This window comes from Chiloscyllium plagiosum, unplaced genomic scaffold (assembly GCF_037043375.1).
Source record: "Chiloscyllium plagiosum isolate Xiang-an unplaced genomic scaffold, Cpla_swu_hap1 HiC_scaffold_22, whole genome shotgun sequence".
Classification (NCBI taxonomy): domain Eukaryota; kingdom Metazoa; phylum Chordata; class Chondrichthyes; order Orectolobiformes; family Hemiscylliidae; genus Chiloscyllium; species Chiloscyllium plagiosum.
Genome location: NW_028270160.1, coordinates 36,378,506 through 36,398,466, shown reverse-complemented (window position 1 = coordinate 36,398,466; position 19,961 = coordinate 36,378,506). Strand labels below are relative to the sequence as shown.

Below are 19,961 nucleotides of genomic sequence, written 5' to 3'. Positions count from 1 at the left end.
AGTCTCCTCCCTTTCTAAAGTCAAACCTTGCCATGACCAGTGGAGGAATGGAACAGGGATGGGAATCTGTCCCGAACCAGATCCTAATATTACTCAGCAGATTTTCCCCTCAAATTCACCAGTACAAACTGGGGTAAACATGGACCAACCACAACCTCAAGTGTCTCTTCTTCTCAACAAAGAGGAGAAGAAGAGTCAAACCACCTTAAAGACACCTGAAATCATTAATGGTCAGATCAAACAAAATGGTTCACTTGAAAAGAACGAAAGACAGCAATCTGAAAAATCAGTATTAGCAAGATTCTGGAAGGACTGATACTGATATTTTGTACACTTTAATCTATATTCACTTCAACATAAAAATGTAGGTACATACTTGTAAAGTTTCGTTTCTCAGATTTGACAAACTCCGTCTTTTTCTTGGGCTAGTGTTGTGCACTGAATCCAAAGGGTACTCAAACCTAAATCAGGGAAGAATAAAAAGGGATTCATTGTTACGACTTTTGTCACATTACAAATGATAAACTGCTCCCACTGCATGTTTTTATAGAAATAGCAAATGAATAACCAAAAAGATTACATTAGCAGTAGCAAATACTCGTCTGAATGTTCAAGTTCTGATCTTACACTAAAAGCAGCCAGTTAATATAAAAGGCCAAAAAAACCAACCACTTACAGATTACGTTAATCAACTTTTTGATTATCAATGAGCACTTTACAAAGCACCTTGAAAATAGCGAACCTCTCATAAAACAAAAAGAAAATTAGTAAGACCTAGTAAAGACAACTGTGGACACAAATAGATCAGAAAGCAGACAAAAATAACACATGTTTTGAAGTATTTACACAGACCAGTCTTCCAGAACACTGGTCTATTTTAATGTAATACTTTCAACTGCTGAGTGAGCTACTTTATACATTTTTATAAAATGCAAGCATTTTTACATACTACTCTGATAACATACTACTCTGATCAAATAACAGCTACATATCTTGTATTTGTATTTCTGTTTAAGATTGGCACTTATTTTCTTTAATGAGACTTGAGGGGTACATCTCATTTTCTAATAATATTCCCTGTTCTTCGTGTTTTATAAAATCTTACTAGCATTTATTTTAGAATTAGAACCGATAGAAGAATTGGCTGGTAACTGGCATCAGAGTGGGATTAACATGACTAAACCTATCACTGTGCCCTTATTATACTAGAGCAGGATTACTTCAGAGCATAAGAATTAACTGTCAACATTTAAAGATTTAATTATTGGTTGTAATTATAATGCAGAAAACCCACATCTAAATGCAACAAGAGCTGGACAATATTGAGGTTAAAGCTGACAAATTGCAAGTAACATCACGTACCTCACATCAACCATTTCCAACAAGAGAAAATCTAACCATAATCTCATAATATTCAATGGCATTACCATCACTGAATACCCCACTGTCAACATACCAGGGTTTACCATTGACCATGAATCGAACTGGACAAGCCATATAAATACTATGGCTACAACAGTTGATCAGAGGGTAGGAATCCTGCAGCAAGTAGCTCATTCCTGATTACCATCTACAACGTGCAGGAGTGTGATGGAATACTATCAACTTGCCTGAACAATATTCAAGAAACTTGACACCATGCAGGACAAATCAGCCTACTTGATTAACACCACAAATATTGATTCCCTGCACTGCCACCAATAGCAATATTCACAATGTGTATCATCTACAAGATACCCTGAAGAAATCACCAAGATTCCTCATACAGCACCTTCCAAATCCACACCCACTACAATCTAGAAGAACAAGGCAACAACTACATGAGAACACCGCCTGCAAGTTCCCTTCCAAACAACTCACCACCCTGACTTGGAAATATATCACTGTTTATCAGGGTCATTGCAACAAAACCCTGGAGCTCCCTTCTTTCTGCCATTGTGGGGCTACCCAAATTAAATGACTGCAGTTGCTCAAGGCAGTTCACCACCACCTTCAAGGACATCTAGAAATGGACAATAAATGAGGGCCTAGCAAATGACATCCATATCCATTAAAAGTAATGAAATACAGAAATCTATACTTTAGGAGCGTCAACTTCATGTTAGTAATATAAACCTGCAAATTAGAGTAGTTTAATTGAAAGGGGAGTTAATTTGGATCATGTTACCTGAAAGAACGATCAATAACCGTGAACACATCGTGATGCTTTAGACGTTCAGAGTGAAGCACAACATTGCCATTTAAATGTGTTCGATTAACTTCACTCAAATTAGTTAAAATTACCTGCAAACAAAAGGCAAAGTTTTCAAAAGGGAGGCAACAGCTGCAGTGTATGATTTTCGAAAGTGAAATCGATAGTAATTTTTAAAAATTACCTCATTATTTTCATTTACTTCAAGCTTACAATGTTCTTTTGAAACATGTGGCAACTGGATACGGATATCACAGTCAGTTTTCCTACAGGGATAACAAAACACATGATTAAAAAAAAACACTTGTATTTATAGGACAGTGATATTTGGAAACTGAAGCAGAACAGCAGACTTACCTTCCAAACAAGCATGAAGATGACGTCAAAGGAAAATTATATCCATCTGCTCCAGTACGCTTGATGACTACGATTTTACCATAGAGTGGCATTTTCTAAGATAATTTCTTACCTAAAAGCAGAAATACATGGTATAACTTTTAACCATGAGAATTTCTAATACTCATTATTTTAAACAACTTTCCTCAAACTATTTAAACAATTCTTGTATTGCTGGATATCAGAGCGCGTCTAGGAAAACTTAAACAGTGGAATTGACAACTGATCTTCGAGGAACCTGTTTGAGAAACATCACAGCACAAAAACAGATAAGAGTATAGCTTTAAGAACAGCTTTGCTGTAAATCTATAACAGCGAGTAGAATGGGTTCTTGATTGTATGTTTTTTGAGATACATCTCTTAAGGTTAAGTATTAACTTAACCTGCAGCAGTGTTTTTGCAGAGGAATAAAACGGTACTATTTTCTGGATCTGTAGATTGGAAGAAGCAAAAATGGCCTTCAGCAGAGTGATCTGCTCTTCTTATCAAATGTAGGAGTTTAGGAAGAGTTTACGTGTTACTGAGGATTACAACTGCAACAAATACCATTGGTTACGAACCCTATCAGAATGAATGAATCAGTTGGAGCAACAGGAGACAATGAGGAAATTACAAGAAGGGGCTGTGATGGATAGCAGTCATAGAAAGGGAGAAAAACCACAGAAACAGTCACATACATGGGTTAACGCCAGGAAAAGGTAAGAGGTAGATAGGTAGTGCAGGAGTCTTCTGTGGCTATCTCCATTTCAAACAAGATTTGGAAAATGGAGGGGTAATGAATTCTCAGGGGAATGCAGCACAAACAGCCAGGTTTCTGGTCTCAAGTCAAACTCTAACGTAAAGAGCAGTACACTGGGTTTCAAGCAATCAATTATGTTAGGGAACACTCTAGTCAGAAGTACAGACAGACATTTCTGTGGCCAGCAGCAAAAAATCAGAAAGGAGCGTGGCCTTCCTGCTGCCAGGGTCAAGGATGTCTCAGAGAGGGTGCAGAATGTTCTCAAAGGGAAGAGGGACCAGCAGGAGGTCATTGTACACATTGGAACCAATGGCAAAGGAGGGAAAAGGATGAGATTCTAAAGGGAGAATATGGAAAGTTAGGCAAGAATTTAAAAAGGAGGTCTGCAAGGGTTACTCCTGATAATATCTGGATTACACCCGGTGCTAGGGGTTAGTGAGGGTAGGAATAGGAGGATAGAGCAGCTGAACACATGGCTGAGAAGCTGGTATATGGGAGAAGGATTCACATTTTTGGATCATTGGAATCTCATCTGAGGGTAGAAGCATACAAGAAGGATGGATTGCACCTGAATTGGAAGGGGACTAATATACTGGCAGGGAGATTTGCTAGATCTGCTCGGGAGGATTTAGACAAGTAAGGTAGGGGGTTGCGACCCAGGGAGATAGTGAAGAAAGAGATCAATCTGAGACTGGTACAGTTGGGAAAAATAGTGAGTCAAACAGTCAGGGCAGGCAGAGACAAATCAGAAAACAAAGTAGGACTGATAAATTAAACTGCATTTACCTCAATGCAAGAGGCCAAACAAGGAAGGCAGATGCATTCAAGAGCATGATTAGGAACATGGGACTGGGATATCATAGCAATTAAAGAAATGTGACTCAGGGATGGACAGGACTGGCAGCTTAATGTTCCAGGATACAAATGCTACAGGAAGGATAGAAAGGGAGGCAAGAGAGGAGGGGGAGTGACGTTTTTGATAAGGGATAGCATTACAGCTACTTCGAGAGAATATTCCCGGAAATACATCCAGGGAAGTTATTTGGGAGGAACTTAGAAATAAGAAAGGGATGATCATCTTGTTGGGATTGTATTATAGACCCCCTAATAGTCAGCAGGAAATTGAGAAACAAATTTATAAGGAGGTCTCAGTTATCTGTAAGAGTAATAGAGTGGTTATGATAGGGGATTTTAATTTTCCAAACATAGACTGGGACTGCCATAGAGTTTAGATGGAGAGAATTTGCTAAGTGTTCTCTAGTAGGTACTTCCACATACTTACTCAGAACAAGAAAATGTTCTGATTAAGTATGTGGATGCACCTACTAGAGAAGTTGCAAAGCTGGACCTACTATTGGGAAATAAGGCAGGGCAGGTGACTGAGGTATCAGTGGGGGAATACTTTGGGGCCAATGACCATAATTCTATTAGTATTAAAATAGTGATGGAAAAGGATAAACCAGATCTAAAAATTGAAGTTCTAAGTTGGAGGAAGGCTAATTTTGACAGTACTAGGTAAGAACTTTTAAAAGCTGATTGGGGGCAGATGTTGACAGGTAATGGGGCGACTGGAAAATGGGATGCCTTCAGAAATGAGACAATGAGAGTCCAGAGACAGTATATTCCTGTTAGAGTAAAAGGAAAGGGTGGTATGTGTAGGGATGTGATGACGAGAAATTGAGGATTTAGTTAAGAAAAAGAAGGAAGCATATGTCAGGTCGAGACGGGGAGATGATATGAATCCCTAGAAGAGTATAAAGGCAGTAGGAGTATACTTAATAGAGAAAAATCAGGAGGGCAAAAGGGGACATGAGATAACTTTGGCAAATATGGTTAAGGAGAATCGAATTTTTTTTTTGTAAATACATTAATGACAAAAGGGTAACTAGGGAGAGAATAGGGCCCCTCAAAGATCAGCAAGGCGGCCTTTGAGTGGAGCTGCAGGAGATGGGGGAGATACTAAACGAGTATTTTGCATCAGTGTATACTGTGGAGAAGGGCATGGAAGATTTAGGATGTGGGGAAATAGATGGTGACATCTTGGAAAATGTCCATATTACAGGGGAGGATGTGTTGGATGTCTTGAAATGCATCAAGCGAGTAAATCCCCAGACCTGATCAGGTGTACCCCAGAACTCTGTGGGAAGCTGAGGAAGTGATTGTTGAACCCCTTGCTGAGATAGTTTATCATTGATAGTCACAGGTGAGATGCCAGAAGACTGGAGGTTGGCTAATATGGTATCACTATTTAAGAAAGGTGGTAAGGACAAGCCAGGGAACTACAGACCGGTGAGCCTGACGTCAGTGATGGGCAAGTTATTTGAGGGAATCCAGAGGGACAGGATGTACATGTATGTGGAAAGGCAAGGACTGATTAGGGATAGTCAACATGGCTTTGTGCATGGAAAAATCATGTCTCATGAACAGGATTAAGTTTTTTTGAAAAGGTAACAAAAAGAATTGATATAGACAGAATGGTGGATGTGATTTATGTGGACTTCAGTGAGGAGCTCAACAAGGTTCACTATGGGAGACTGATTAGCAAGGTTAGACCTCATTGAATACCGGGAGAACTAGCCATTTGGATACAGAACTGGCTCAAACGTAGAAGACAGAGGTGATGGTGGAGGGCTGTGTTTCAGACTGGAGGCCTGTGACCAGTGGAATGCCACAAGGATCGGTGCTGGGTCCACTACTTTTCATCATTTATATAAATGATTTGGATATCAACATAAGAGGTATAGTCTAAGTTTGCAGATGACAACAAAATTGGAGGTGTAGAGGACAGCAAAGAAGTTACGTCAGATTACAATGGTATCTTGATCAGATGATCCAGTGGGCTGAGGATTGGCAAATGGAGTTTAATTTAGATAAATGAGAGGTGCTGTACTTTGGGAAAGTAAATCTTAGCAGGACTAATATACTAAATGGTAAGGTCCTAGAGAGTGTTGCTGAACAGAGAGACCTTGCAATGAGAATTCATAGTTCCTTAAAGTAGAGTCGCAGATAGATAGGGTAGTGAAAGCTGCATTTGGTATGCTTTCCTTTATTGGTCACAGCATTGAGTATATGAGTGGGGAGGTCATGTTGCAGCTGTACGGGACATTGGTTAGGCTATTTTTGGAATATTGCGTGCAATTATAGTCTCCTTACTATCAGAAGGATGTTGTGAAACTTGAAAAGGTTCAGAAAAGATTTACAAGGATGTTGTCAGGGTTGGAGGATTTGAGCTACATGGAGATTGAATAGGCTGAGGCTGTTTTCCCTGGAGCGTCAGAGACTATGAGGTGACCTTATAGAGCTTTATAAAATCATGATGGGCAAGGACTTCCTCCCTCAGGGTGGGGGAATCCAGAACTAGAGGGCATAGGTTTAGCATGAGAGGGAAAAGATATAAAAGACCTAAGGAGCAACGTTTTCACCCAAAGGATGGTGCATAGATGGAATGAGCTGCCAGAGGATGTGGTGGAGGCTGGTAAAATTGCAATATTTAAAAGGCATCTGGATGGTATATGATTGGAATGGTTTGGAGGGATATGGGCTGGGTGCTGGCAAGTGGGACTAAGTCAGGTTGGGATATCTGGTTGTCACGGAAAAGTTGGACCGAAGGGTCTGATTCCATGCTGTACATCTCTGACTCTATGCTTTTTGTACATTTCTGCCTTGAAGACTCTGAGCAATTAGAAATTAACACAGCATTCAGACCAAGAATCATCAAGAGTTAATGGCATTGTCAACTTTTCAATATTGTACTCATATGCAGCATTGTTATTTATCAATGTGTCAAATGTAATCTATATATTTTTGGACTATTATTTATATACAGAAAACAAATCCTTAAAACTCCATTGGCCACCATTCCTTCTCCAGTACATTGATGACATTGTGATGCTCTTGCTTTTACCCAGAATGGAAAAAATTAATTCTCCTTCTAATTTGAATTGAATGACCTACCCCCGCTTCTAATTTCCACCCTTCTTTCAACTTCATTTAGCCAGTCAGCACTTCTTTTCCCTGTAATTTCATTTTTTGGGACAGACTTTGACAAAGTATTACAGCAACTTCCTCATGCATTGCTACACATGAGAATTCAATTTCTTTCTTTCAGCTTTTCCCATCTCCACATCTGTTCTGATGATGCAACCTTGCACATGAGTCCTTCTGAAGAGTTCTATTTTTGTTCAATCAAGGATTCCCCTGCACCTGTCATTTGATTGGTAGGATCCCCCATCATTTCTCAAATTTAACTTCTGCTATTACCCCTTTCCCTCACGCCTGGAATCAGGATAGGAACTTCCAGCCCCATCTTCACTTTCCATCCAGTTAGCATCATATTCAAAAAGACCATTCTCTGCGATTTTCACTATCTCAGCACTTCTCCGCATCAGGCATACCTTATCCCTGCAGACTGTATTTGCTCCACAAAACTCCAGTCCACTGATCCAATATGCTTCTCACACAATTTCAAGTGTTACATCTATTCTTTTATCTCTTCTCTACTTGCTGTTTAAGGTTAAGACACTCCTTGCAGGTAAATCAGCTTATTTCAATTTAAAGTTATCATGTTTACTACCCACAATGTAGTCTCCTTCACATTGAGGAGACAAGTTGCAGACTGGGTAACTACCTTACGGAAGATCATTTCTGAGTTTACAAGCACGATGGCAAGCTTCTGAGTGTTTGGCACTTGAATTAATCAATTTGCTCATATCTATGCGCTCTACTTGCTGTAATGTTCCAGTGAAGGTCAAAGTAAGTTGGTGAAATAGTACCCATCATTACAGCTCTCTGAATTCAACGATTTCAAACTATGGACTGACTCTCATTTTGATTTTCTTTTTTACAAGTGACAATCTGTGCTGTTTTCAATATCATTGCTTTCAGACAGCTGATTCTTCTTGTCTCATTAACTTTTACACTGGACATTTTTTCCCCCATTTGCTATAACTTTACCACGACCTTTGCCTTTTGTCCTTTAAATGTGTGTTATTAATCCTTTCTGCCCTTTATCTGATCACAGACCTTTCTTTTAGTTCTATGACCCTCACTTTCAGCATATTTGTACCTCAGTTCAGAAGTTACTTGTTTCAAAATATCAACAGTTTCTCTCTCCACAGGTGGAGACCTTTCATTAACATTCGATACAACACTTTTTATTAAATAAATGCTACAGCTGCAAGAGCATTGAAAAATGAGCTTTCTGTGTGATTCAAGACGACAGCTTATGTCACTTTCTCAAAGGCAATAAATGTTACTTCTGCCAGTAATACCCACATGCGATGAAATAAAATAAAACTTGCCATAAGTACGCATATCACACAATTCTGATAACTGGCATCCCTTTGAAAAAACCTCTGTATTAAAAACATTCTTAACAGTTCATTTTTGCCAAAATACTTGCAGCAAAGCACCGCATTTAAAATGGAGGATGGAATATTTTGGAGGTTATGGAAATTTTGACTGCCAGCCTGAGTCCCACATTGCTTCTTCACAGGAAAGCCCAGCACATTTTGCGTCACCAAGACAAATGACAGGCTACTGGCAGATCTTTTTCCATCAGCAGACAATCTTGTAGATGGAAATATCAAAAACCAGACAGGCAAAAAGAATTATTGCCTGCGTTCACCCTCTTTCTTCTCAACTTCCAAGTTACAAATATGTTAAGGAGTTCCTTCCGGAGATGAACGGGTTGACTCAGAGACCGATCGGGTATTCTAAAGTGAAGAGCCATAAAACTTGTATTTTCGATTTGGAACTACCGGGTGGGGGGAAAGAGGAGAGACCAGTGAAAAGAAATAATCAAAAATGAACATGTGTAGATGCTAATGGGGTGGTGATCCCCAGAGGCTTTTCCCAATCGGGGCAGGCAGGTAGGTATTATTATAGACAACATGTACAGTTCTGGCGTCTCAAAAAGAGCGGGCTCACACTATAATCCCCGAACCGGAAGATTGAAATTTTTTAAAAAGCAAACACGGTTATCCAGAGCTCAAACTGAACACGTTATCATCTCAGACCCAGACGGATCTCCTTAAAATGTTACAGTCCTAGGGGAGGGTTGACAGCTCCACATTTTAAAATTCAATTCCCAGTAACATTGGGAAGGGATAGGTTGTGGGATGAGAGAATGTCAAAAACTTGAACGGCTTTGTAACGTTCTGGGCACGGCAGAAGGGAAAAACGAAGCAAATTACAGATCAAAGACTGCGACCAGGTCCTCGTTCACAACTTTTAAAAAAAAATCACAACAACAGGAGACGTTTAAGCACCGATCACAATCGGAGAAGGAAATAAATAAAATTACAACTGCAAACATTTAAAAAAATACTACCACATGTCGGGAGAAATTACAGACACAAACAAAAGAGACAACGATCCCCATAAACAAAACGTCTTGCTGCACATCTTTCCCCGCAATTCTCGGTCCTTGCGAGAGTTCTCAGGAACATTCGGTGCCGTTGGCGACCACTCACCTGGCCGCGATTATATTTGTTTCCCACCTCCTCTCCCGGGCTCTGGCTGATCGCGGGGTGCAGCCGACACTGTGCTCTCCTTCCCCCGAGCACTTGCCGCCGTCCCTCTTCGCGTCCCAACCGTCAAAGAGCCCGCTCGAACCGGCCGCACCCTGATCGCAAATACCTTCAACCGCCCCTTTCCCTTTCCCAGTCCTGCCCCCCACCCAATAAGTCTAACCTTTACACATTGATCATATCACTATCTCCTTCGCCATCCACCACTCCGACTGAATAAACACACGCGCCCGCGCGCGCTCCCCTTCCTTTAAAACGTTTTTAAAAGCTTCGACCTTTCTTTCCCCCGACCACCGCGCGCGCGCGCGCGTTTCCTCTCAGTCAAAAAAAACTTTGAATTCCGGCGCCAAACGAACCGATTGGCTGATCCGCGCGTCGCCGTCACGCGAACCAATCACCTCTCCGTCTGGTCGGATTCGCCCGCCGTTTGCCTCTGGCTGCCGCCGTTACTGCGCTTGCGCAGTCGCGACATGGTTGCCAACTGTTCACTGTTTAACGTCGAGAGTTAACATAACACCGTGCCAGTACTGTACAAGTCAATACTCGGCAATCCTTCGAACTGTTATCCATCCCAAACATGTTTGGGTTTATGATTTGGAGTTGCCAGTGTTGGACTGGGGTGTACAAAGATAAAAATCATACAAAACACCAGGTTATAGTCCAACAAGTTTATTTGGAAGCATTCGCTTTCGGAGCTCAGCTCCTTCAGCTGGCGGTTACGGAGTATAAGATTGTAAGGCACAGAATTTATAGTAAAAGTTTACAGTGTGATGTTACTGAAATTATATATTAAAAAAAACAGGATGATTTGTTAAGTCTCTCATCTTTTACAATGACAATGTTGGTTTCAGTTCATCAATATGTAAAGCCCAGAACTTTTTTAAAGTTACATTCTCAAGTGAACTTTAAACAATGGATGCCATTCGGCCTAGATAATGCATTTAAGGGGCCCTGTGTGAGGCTGTCTGTACAATAATGTTCAGACTGATTCTAATCTAAAAAAGGGATATGCAAAATCTTACATGGAATTATGCAGTTTTAGAGTAAAATAAAATGTAATTCTGCAAGAACAAATTCACCCCACAAACCTATATGTATGTATGTGTGTATGCATGCATTGCGGGGTGGGGGGGGAGAGTCTGTATGTGTGTGAATGAATATAATGGTAAAACTCTACAAAACACCAGTCTATAGTCCAACAGGTTTAATTGGAAGCACACTAGTTTTCAGAGCGACGCCCTGAAAGCTAGTGTGTTTCCAATAAATCTGTTGGCTATAACATCGTGTTATATGATTTTTAACTTTGTACACATCAGTCCAACACCGGCATCTCCAAATCATGAATATATACATCTGTGAGAGGGTGGGTGTGAACATATCAGAGAGCTTGTGTATCAGAGAGAGTCTGTGTGTGTCTAGTGCAGTAGGTGTGACATGAACCAAAGGTCCCGGTTGAGACCATTCACCTGAGTAGAGAACTTGGCTATCAGCCTCTGCTCGGCCACTTTGTGTTGTTGCCTGTCCCAAAGTCTGCCTTGGAGGATAGTCACCTGAAGGTCCAAGCTCGAATGTCTTGGACTGCTGAAGTGTTCTTCGACTGAGAGGGAACACTCCTGTCCGTTGATTGTTGTGCAGTGTTCATCCATCCATTGCCGTAGCCTTTGATTGGTCTTGCCTATGTACTATGTTTAGTTTATGTTTAGGTTTAGGTCTTCTTCAGTGATCCACCCTTTCCGACTGAGAAGTGAGAGTCTGTGCTTCTGAAAGCAACTGTAGTAAATGCTGGAAATCCACATTTCAAATGAGGCGTCCATTCTGACTTCGAGCTGTGGCAGGCTTTTTATCTGAAAAGAAAGGAAAGGAGATCATGCACACAAAACACAAGATACACTTTTTATCAAGTGGTAGAATTCAGTCTTCATAAAGATTAAGAAATTATTTTCTGCATGAGATATACCATAAATTTACAATAAAAGCAAAATATTAAAAACAGTGCTGGAAAAACTCATCAGGTCTGCCAGCATCTGGAGACAGAGGAATAGAGTTAACAATTCAAGGTCCCCATGAAATCTTTAGGACTGAAAGGAGCAGGAAAGTAGTGCTTTTTTTTTGTCATTCACTCATAGGACATGGGCATTGCCAGCTGGCCAGCATTTATTGCCCTTGAGAAATTGGTGGTCAGCTGCTTTCTTGAATTGCTGCAGTCCACACGCTGTAGGTTGGCCCATAATGCCATAAGGGAGGAATTTCCAGGGTTTTGACCTGGCGACCAGAGGAACACTGACATATTTCCAAGTCAGGATGGTGAGTGCCTTAGAAGGGAACTTGCAGATGGTGGTATTCCCGTTCATCTGCTGCCTTTGTCCTTCTAGATGGAAGTGATTGTTGGTTTGGAAGGAACTGTCTGAGGATCTTTGGTAAATCAATAACCCGTTGTTACACAGAACTCAAAATGTTAACTCTTTTTCTCTTGAAAAGTGCTGCCAAGACCAGCTGTGTTTCTTCAATTTGTTCTCTTTGTTTGTTATAAAAATAAAATTATTGTATTTGGAAGGAACATTAAAGGAATTAGAGCATCAAACTGTAAAGTACAAACTTTGGTCCACAATGTTGTCCCAAGCATTTATCTTAATCTAAGATCAACCTAACTTACACACCGCTCAATTTCCTGCCGTCTATGTGCTTGTCCAGCAGTGGCTTAAATGTCCCTAATGCCTCTGACGCTACTACCACGGCTGGCTGTGCATTCCACGCACCTACCACTCTCTGCATAAAGAACCTACCTCTGACATCTGCCCTATACCCTCCTCCAATCACCATAAAATTATGCCCCCTCGTGATAGCCATTTCTGCCTGGAGAAATGTCTCTGGCTATCTATCTATGCCTCTCATGACCTTGTATGCCTCTCATTACCTTGCACACCTCCATCAAATCACATCTCTTCCTTATCTCCAGTGTGAAAAGCCTTAGCTTAGTCAACCTCTCTTCATAAGATATACCCTCCAATCCATACAGCATCCTGGTAAATCTCTGCACCCTCTCCAAAGCATATCCACATTCTTCCTATAATGAGGTGACCAGAATTGGACACAATATTCCAAGTGTGGTCTAAACAGGATTTTATAGAGTAGCAGCAAAACCTCACAGCTCTTAAACTCAATCCCCCTGTTAACAAAAGCCAAAACACCATACGCCTTCTTAACAACCCTATCAACTTGGGTAGCAACTTTGAGAGATCTATGTATGTGGACCCCAAGATCCTGCTGTTCTTCCACACTGCCAAGAATTCTGCCTTTAACCCTATATTCAGCATTCAAATTTGACCTTCCAAAATGAATCATTTTGCGTTTATCCAGGTCAAACTCCATCTGCCACTTCTCAGCCCAGCTCTGCATCCTGTCAATGTCTTGTTGTCGCCTGCAACAACCCTTGACAATATCTACAACACCACTAACCTTTGTGTCATCGGCAAACTTATAACCCACCCTTCCATTTCTTCATCCAAGCCATTTATAAAAAGTACAAAGAGCAAAGGCCCAAGAACAGATCCCTGCGGGACACCACGGGTCACCAACCTCCAGGCAGAATATCTTCCTTCCTCTACTACTTGCTGTCTTCTTTTGGCCAGCCAAGTTTCCCTGTATCACATATTTCCTAACTTTCTGAATGAGCCTATCATAGGAAACCTTATCAAATGCCTTACTGAAATCCAGGTATACTACATCCTCTCCTTCATTAACTTGTCTCGTCACATCCTCAAAGAACTCAATAAGGCTTCTGAGGCTTGCCCTCTTCTCTTGACATCTAAGGGTCCCCTACCTTACCAGTCCTTGCCTGTCTCAGTGGACAAAGTTATCCAACACTTGCAACAAGTGCTCCTTCAACAGCCTCCACATTTCTGTTGTGCATTTCCCGTAAAACAAACATCTCTATGACCTTATAACTCTATTGTTCCCAATTTATACCCCACAGCTCCTGTCTAATAGTAGTATAATTTCCCCTCCCCCAACTAAATACCATCCCATACTGTCTGTTCCTATCCCTCTCCATGGCTATGGTAAAGGTAAGGCAGTTGTGGTCATTGTCACTAAATTGCTGTTCCACTGACAGACCTGGTCTAGCTTGTTGCCTAGCACCAAATCCAATACGGCCTCCACCTAGTCAGCCTATCTACATATTTAGTCAGGGGTCCTTCCTGGACACACTTGACAAAATTAGCCATCTGCACAAAGGAGGTTTCAATCAATATTGGAGAAGTTGAAGTCACCCATAACAACTCTTATACATCTGAACCTTTCTAAGATCTGCTGTCCAATCTGTTCTTCCATCTCTCTGCTGTCATTGGGGGGTCAATAGAAAACACCCAATAAAATGACTGCTCCTTTCCTGCTAATGACTTCCACCCATACTGATTCAGCAGAGAAACCATCCTCAACAACCTCCTTTTCTGCAGATGTGATGCACAGTCAAATTAACAATATTACTTCCCCTCCTCTTTTACCCTCCTCCCTGTTCTTTTACAAAGATTTAAATCCTAGAACATCCAGTAACCATTCCTGTCCCTGTGAAATCCATGTCTCCATTATGACCACAGCATCGTAGTTCCAAGTACTGATCCATGCTCTAAGTTCATCACTGTTATTCCTGACACTCCTTGCATTGGAACAGACACACTTTAACCCGTCCTTTTGCCCTATCAATTGTGTATCCTTTCTGACAGACTCTCTGCATTCTATTTCTGCCCATTCAACAACTACCCTCTCATTTGATGTGTAGTTCTGGTTCCCATCCCCCTGCCAGACTAATTTAAACCCTCCTGAAGCAAATCTCCCACCTAGATTTCTAGCAAGTTTCAGCACTGACTGATCTAGCTTCAAAATTTAAAGGGATGGACCTTTGCCTGCTACTGACACTAAATTCTCAGATGAATGGTGTGAAAGATGAATAATTGTTTGCAAATGACAAATTAGTGAAGGAAGAACTTCATTGTTATCTAAACCACCTTTGCCTGCTGTCAGCAAATGCAGATATCACTGGGCTTATTACATTTGTGAGTAGTGATTCTAAGTGCGCCATTCTCCCTCTTCACCTGCTTCACTGTCAAATCCCACCACCAGCAAGTTTATATCCAAACTACTCACCGTCCAGATTTGGAAATGAATCCCTTCTCCCAGCGTAACTAGATCAAAGTACTGGAACTCTTACACTAACTGCATTGTGGGTGTACTTGCAGCAAATAGACTGCGGTAATTCATATGGCAGCTAACCACCACCTTCTCAAGGATAACCAGAGATGGGCAATAAATGCTGGCGTAGCATTTTTTAGTGATGTTTTTAAAAATCCCAGTTGCCTATAGGGAAGCAACTTACACCAACCTTCATGTTCTGCACTGTCTTCCCACTGCTGACTCTGAGGCCTTCCGTGGCAAATCAACAATTGCTGCCACATTGCATGTCTCCTGAATGCTCATTCATTTGTAAACAAGGAACTTCCCATCCACGACTTTACAGTTGATGATAGCACTAACATTATGATGGACTGAAAACTTGGTTTACAGGTTACAACACATGCCCTTACTAAAACACCCTTCCTAATACTTTATATTTTCCATTACCTGTCTTGCCCAAAAGATAGATGATGGAAAATATAAAGTATTTGGGGTGGGATGGTGGCTCAGTGGTTAGCACTGCTGCCTCACAGCACCAGGGTCCCAGGTTCGATTTCAGCCTCAGGCAACTGTCTGTGTGGAGTTTGCATATTCTCCCTGTGTCTGCATGGGTTTCCTCCAGGTGCTCTGATTTCCTCCCACAGTCCAAAGATGTGTAGGTTAGGTGAATTGGCCATGCTAAATTGCCCATAGTGTTAGGTGCATTAGTCAGAGGGAAGTGGGTCTGGGTGGGTTACTCTTCGGATGGTAGGTGTGGACTGGTTGGACCGAAGGGCCTGTTTCCACACTGTAAGTAATTAAAACACAGGTGATTGTGTATCCTTTATGACGCTATCTCAACTTAGTCTGTTCCCTTGCTTCTTGAACTCTTATCAGTATCTCATCTTATTCCAACCATCATCTCCAACCCTCATCCCCTCAAAATCACCTGCTCATTTGAGGTTGTAATTTTCTCACCCAGAACATTTTCTCATCAAAGTATCCCTATTTCTTTCCCCTCTCAGACTCCGTACTGTGACTGCTTGTCTTATTCTCTCTAATCTGAACTCACTACATTCCTGTCTTCCATCAAACCCTCTCTTCAAATAAATTGCAAGATATGCATTCATGCCACCTCTTTCCGTTTGGCATGGGTTCTCAGTTCCTGTGATCTTAATCACACAATACATTTCTAATCACCTTGTACTTCCCACCACTGACATCCTTCTTCTGAAATTTCTTTCTGATGACTCACCATCCTGAACTCTTAACAGTTATGGGGAGATTATGAGCCTCTTTGTCACTAAGATTGAGACCATTTGTTCAGCTGCCTGTGCCTCAGCTCTCCCATCTTTTGTATGAAATTTGTTCTAATTCCCTACCTTACTTGTGAATGTACTTATTTTTCTAATTTCACTCCCTTCTCTCCTCAATTCCTCTCCAAACTCATGTTCTTCAACAAAGACACCCACTGGTCTCATGGTACAATATGTTGTCTCTCAAACTGGTGTTTTATGTTTTTCCTAACTCCATGTTTGATTCTCTCCAATCAGGTTTCCAATACTGTCACAGCACATTGAAATTACCTGAATTAAGGTAACATATATCCTCTATAAGACCATAAGACAAAGGAGCAGAAATTAGGCCATTCAGCTTATCGAGTCTGCTCCACCATTCAATTATGGCTGATAAGATTGTCTACCCCATTCTCCCACTTTCTCTCTGTAACTCTTGATCCTCAAGAATCTATCAATTTCTTTCTTAAATATACGCACTGACCTGACCTCCACAGCCTTCTGTGGCAATGAATTCCATAGATTCACTACTCTCTGGCTGAAGGAATTTCTCCTTATCTCCATTCTAAAAGGTCTTTCCTTTACTCTCCTAACTTGTCCAAATCCTTCTGCAGCCTCCCACCTCCTCAATGCTACCTATCCCTCTACCTATCTTTGTATTGTCTGCAAACTTAGCTAGAATACCCTTTATCTAGATCATTAATAAATAAAGTGAAAAGTTGTGGTCCAAACACTGAGTCTTGTGCAACACCACTTGTCACTGGCTGCCATCCTGAGAAGGAAACTTTTATCCCCATTCAGTAGCCTCCTATGCAACACCTTGTTAAAGGCCTTCTTGAATTCCAGGTAGGTAACATCCATTGGCTCTCCTTGGTCTAATCTGCTTGTTAATTCCTCAAAGAATTCTAAAAGAATTGTCAGGCATGACCCTGATGAAACCATGTTGACTTTGCCATATTTTACCATATACTTCCAAGTAATCAGAAATCTCATTCTTCACAATGAATTTCAGGACCTTACCCATGAACAAGGTTAGGCTAATTGGTCTGAAATTTTCTATCTTTTACCTTACTCCATTTTTAAACGGGATGTCACGTTGGTGATTTTCCAGGCTTCTGAGACCCTTCCTGATTCTAGCGATTCCTGAAAGATCACCACTAATGCCTCCACTATCTCTTCAGCTATCTCCCTTAGAACTCTGGGGTGTAGTCCATCTGGTCCAGGTGATCTATCCATCATCAGCCCATTCATTTTTTCTGGCTCCTTCTCCTTAGTGATGGCCACCATACTCAACTCTGTCCTCCCACTGTCGTGAATTTTTGGGATATTACTTGTGTCTTCTACTGTGAAGACTGACTCGAAGTAATTATTCAGTTCCTCCACTATTTCCTTGTTCTCCACTACTTTCTCGCCAGTGTCATTTTCCAGTAGCCCAATATCCACTTTTGCCTCTCTTTTGCACTTTATATATCTAAAGAAACTCTTACAGTCTTCCTTTATGTTACTGGCTAGCTTACCCTCGTATTTAGTCTATCTTTGATGATAACCAAGGCACGCTAGCCCTCTTCATTCTCACAGCTTCTTTGGGACTTTCTCTTGGTTATCAATACTATTTTCCTTCAATTATTCTCCTCCAATTATTGAACTGAATGAGTTGGCCCTCAGATTCCACTTTGTTAGTACTGTATGATACAATGGTTTTAAGAGATGTATTTTGTCCTTTTTTGGGAAGAGAGTTTTTAAGACACAGGTGATGAGCTGTCTATTTGAATCCAATAAAGTAAACAGTTTGTGGGTTTTTTTAAAGTTGTAACAATAGAAGCAGCTGGAAAGGGTGGTTTCAAACTCCCACAGAACAGTGATTTATAGTTTTGAATTTTCAGTAGCAACTGTTGTGGTCTTGAAGCTGGATGTAGAAGCTATTTTTCCTCTATCTGTTACATCTAAATGCTGGGGGCTTCTTTTCCTGTTGTTAGAATTTTGTGAGAGACAACCTGTTTTACTGAATTTGCCTTTGCCGCTGGTGTGTTTATGGGATTATACTGTATTGGAACAATTAATTAGTAGCAGTTAATATGTCTATTATTTTGTTAAGCATTTTTTAAGAGATACATTTAAGCCAATTCTTGACATTTATTTTTATTTTGTTTGTATTTTAACAGTAATGTTATAAAGTAAAGTGCATTTTGCTTAATGTTGAGAAGTTTGACCATTCGAATTGCATCTGGAACACGACATCTTATACTTACCATTAAAATAAGAAACAGTTCGGGTCTAAGCTATCTTCTGAATATATTTTAAGAATATATTTAAAGGGTTTGGTTTGGTCCATAACAGTATCCAGAAAATCTCCAAGAATAGCTTCTCTACCCGTGCCTGCACCAAATGGATTGATCAGTGCACTTCCCCTTCTATTTCATATCTGCAATCCGCTCCCCAGTAACATTATCCACATGTACAGCATTAAATTCCAGCACTAATGCACTATAATTTATCTCAACTCTTCAATACCTCAATCTTGTAATAATTATACAGGCATAAGATTTATTATGTAGATGCAGTTTATATTGAAAAAAGGCTGATATGATATTAGAGCAAAATGATGTGAGACTCTAAAGGTGACAGTCACAGTCCACTTTACATTTTGCATTAGTGTAAGCAAGAACCATTTAATACCATAGCTAAACCCAAAGTTTTATATTTTGTTTGAAATGAAATAGAACAGAAGAAAAGGTTTTTTTGCTGTGTTTATTGAGTTCAGGAAATGTTCTTTATAACTTATATGGAATATAATTGATAGCTGACAGTAAAAAAATTATGTGAATTTCTAAAACGTTAGAGTGGTGATTTAGTGATTGTGGATGTAGGTTTGCTCGCTGAGCTGGAAGGTTCATTTTCAGACATACTAGGCAATGTCATCAGTGAGTCTCTGGATGAAGCACTGATGGTATGGCCCATTTATGTGTTTGGGTTTCCTTGGGTTGGTGATGGCTTTTCAAGTGCTGATGTCATTTCCTGTTCTTTTTCTCAGGGCGTGGTAAATGGGATCCAAGTCAATGTGTTTGTTGATAAAGTTCTGATTGGAATGCCATACTTCTAGCAATTCTCATGCATGGCTCTGTTTGGCTTGTCCTAGGATGGATGTGTTGTCCCAGTCGAAGTGGTGTCCTTCCTCAGCTGTATGTAAGGTGAGAATGGGTCATGTCTTTTTATGGCTAGTTGATGTTTCTGCCTGTTTGTCCAATGTAGTGTTTGTTACAGTTCTTGCAAGGTATTTTGTAAATGACATTAGTTTTGTTTGTTGTCTGTATAGAATCTTTCAAGTTCAATAACTGCTGTTTTAGTGTGTTGGTGGAAACTTTCAGCTCAGTGAGCAAACCTATAGGCAGAACCTCAACCTGAGCTACAAAGCTTCTCAAAACATTTAGTAATTGTTTCTGTTACCTTACTATCCTTATAATAATAAAGCATCTTTTCATGATAAGATCTTCAGAGGAGTTTGCTTATAGTGTGTGAGAAAAATATGTTCTATTGTCAAGTGCCAATCTTTAACACCATAATTTCTCTTGTTCTGGAGGGGCCAAGATTCTTCTCCCTGAAACTGAGTTTCATCCTCCTTTTCCTGTCCTTTTCGGCACATATTTTAAAGAAACATATGCATC

General features: G+C 40.5%; 1 protein-coding gene across 2 annotated transcripts in view; it reads right to left on the bottom strand.

Annotated features, from left to right (window-relative positions):
• Positions 1–10,156, bottom strand: part of mki67 (marker of proliferation Ki-67) — a 40,481-nt gene extending 30,325 nt beyond the window's left edge. The window contains exons 1-5 of one of the 2 annotated variants that reach the window (XM_087998969.1): positions 10,132–10,156; positions 2,549–2,660; positions 2,376–2,457; positions 2,168–2,283; positions 377–461 (exon numbers count right to left, since the gene is read on the bottom strand). In XM_087998969.1, the coding sequence (XP_087855095.1) occupies positions 377–461; positions 2,168–2,283; positions 2,376–2,457; positions 2,549–2,640 (375 nt within the window). In that variant the 5' untranslated portion in view covers positions 2,641–2,660; positions 10,132–10,156. Of the gene's footprint in view, positions 1–376; positions 462–2,167; positions 2,284–2,375; positions 2,458–2,548; positions 2,661–9,799; positions 9,946–10,131 lie in introns of those variants that run through there. The other variant, XM_043712605.2, reaches the window with a different exon arrangement.
• Positions 10,157–19,961: the final 9,805 nt, after the last annotated feature.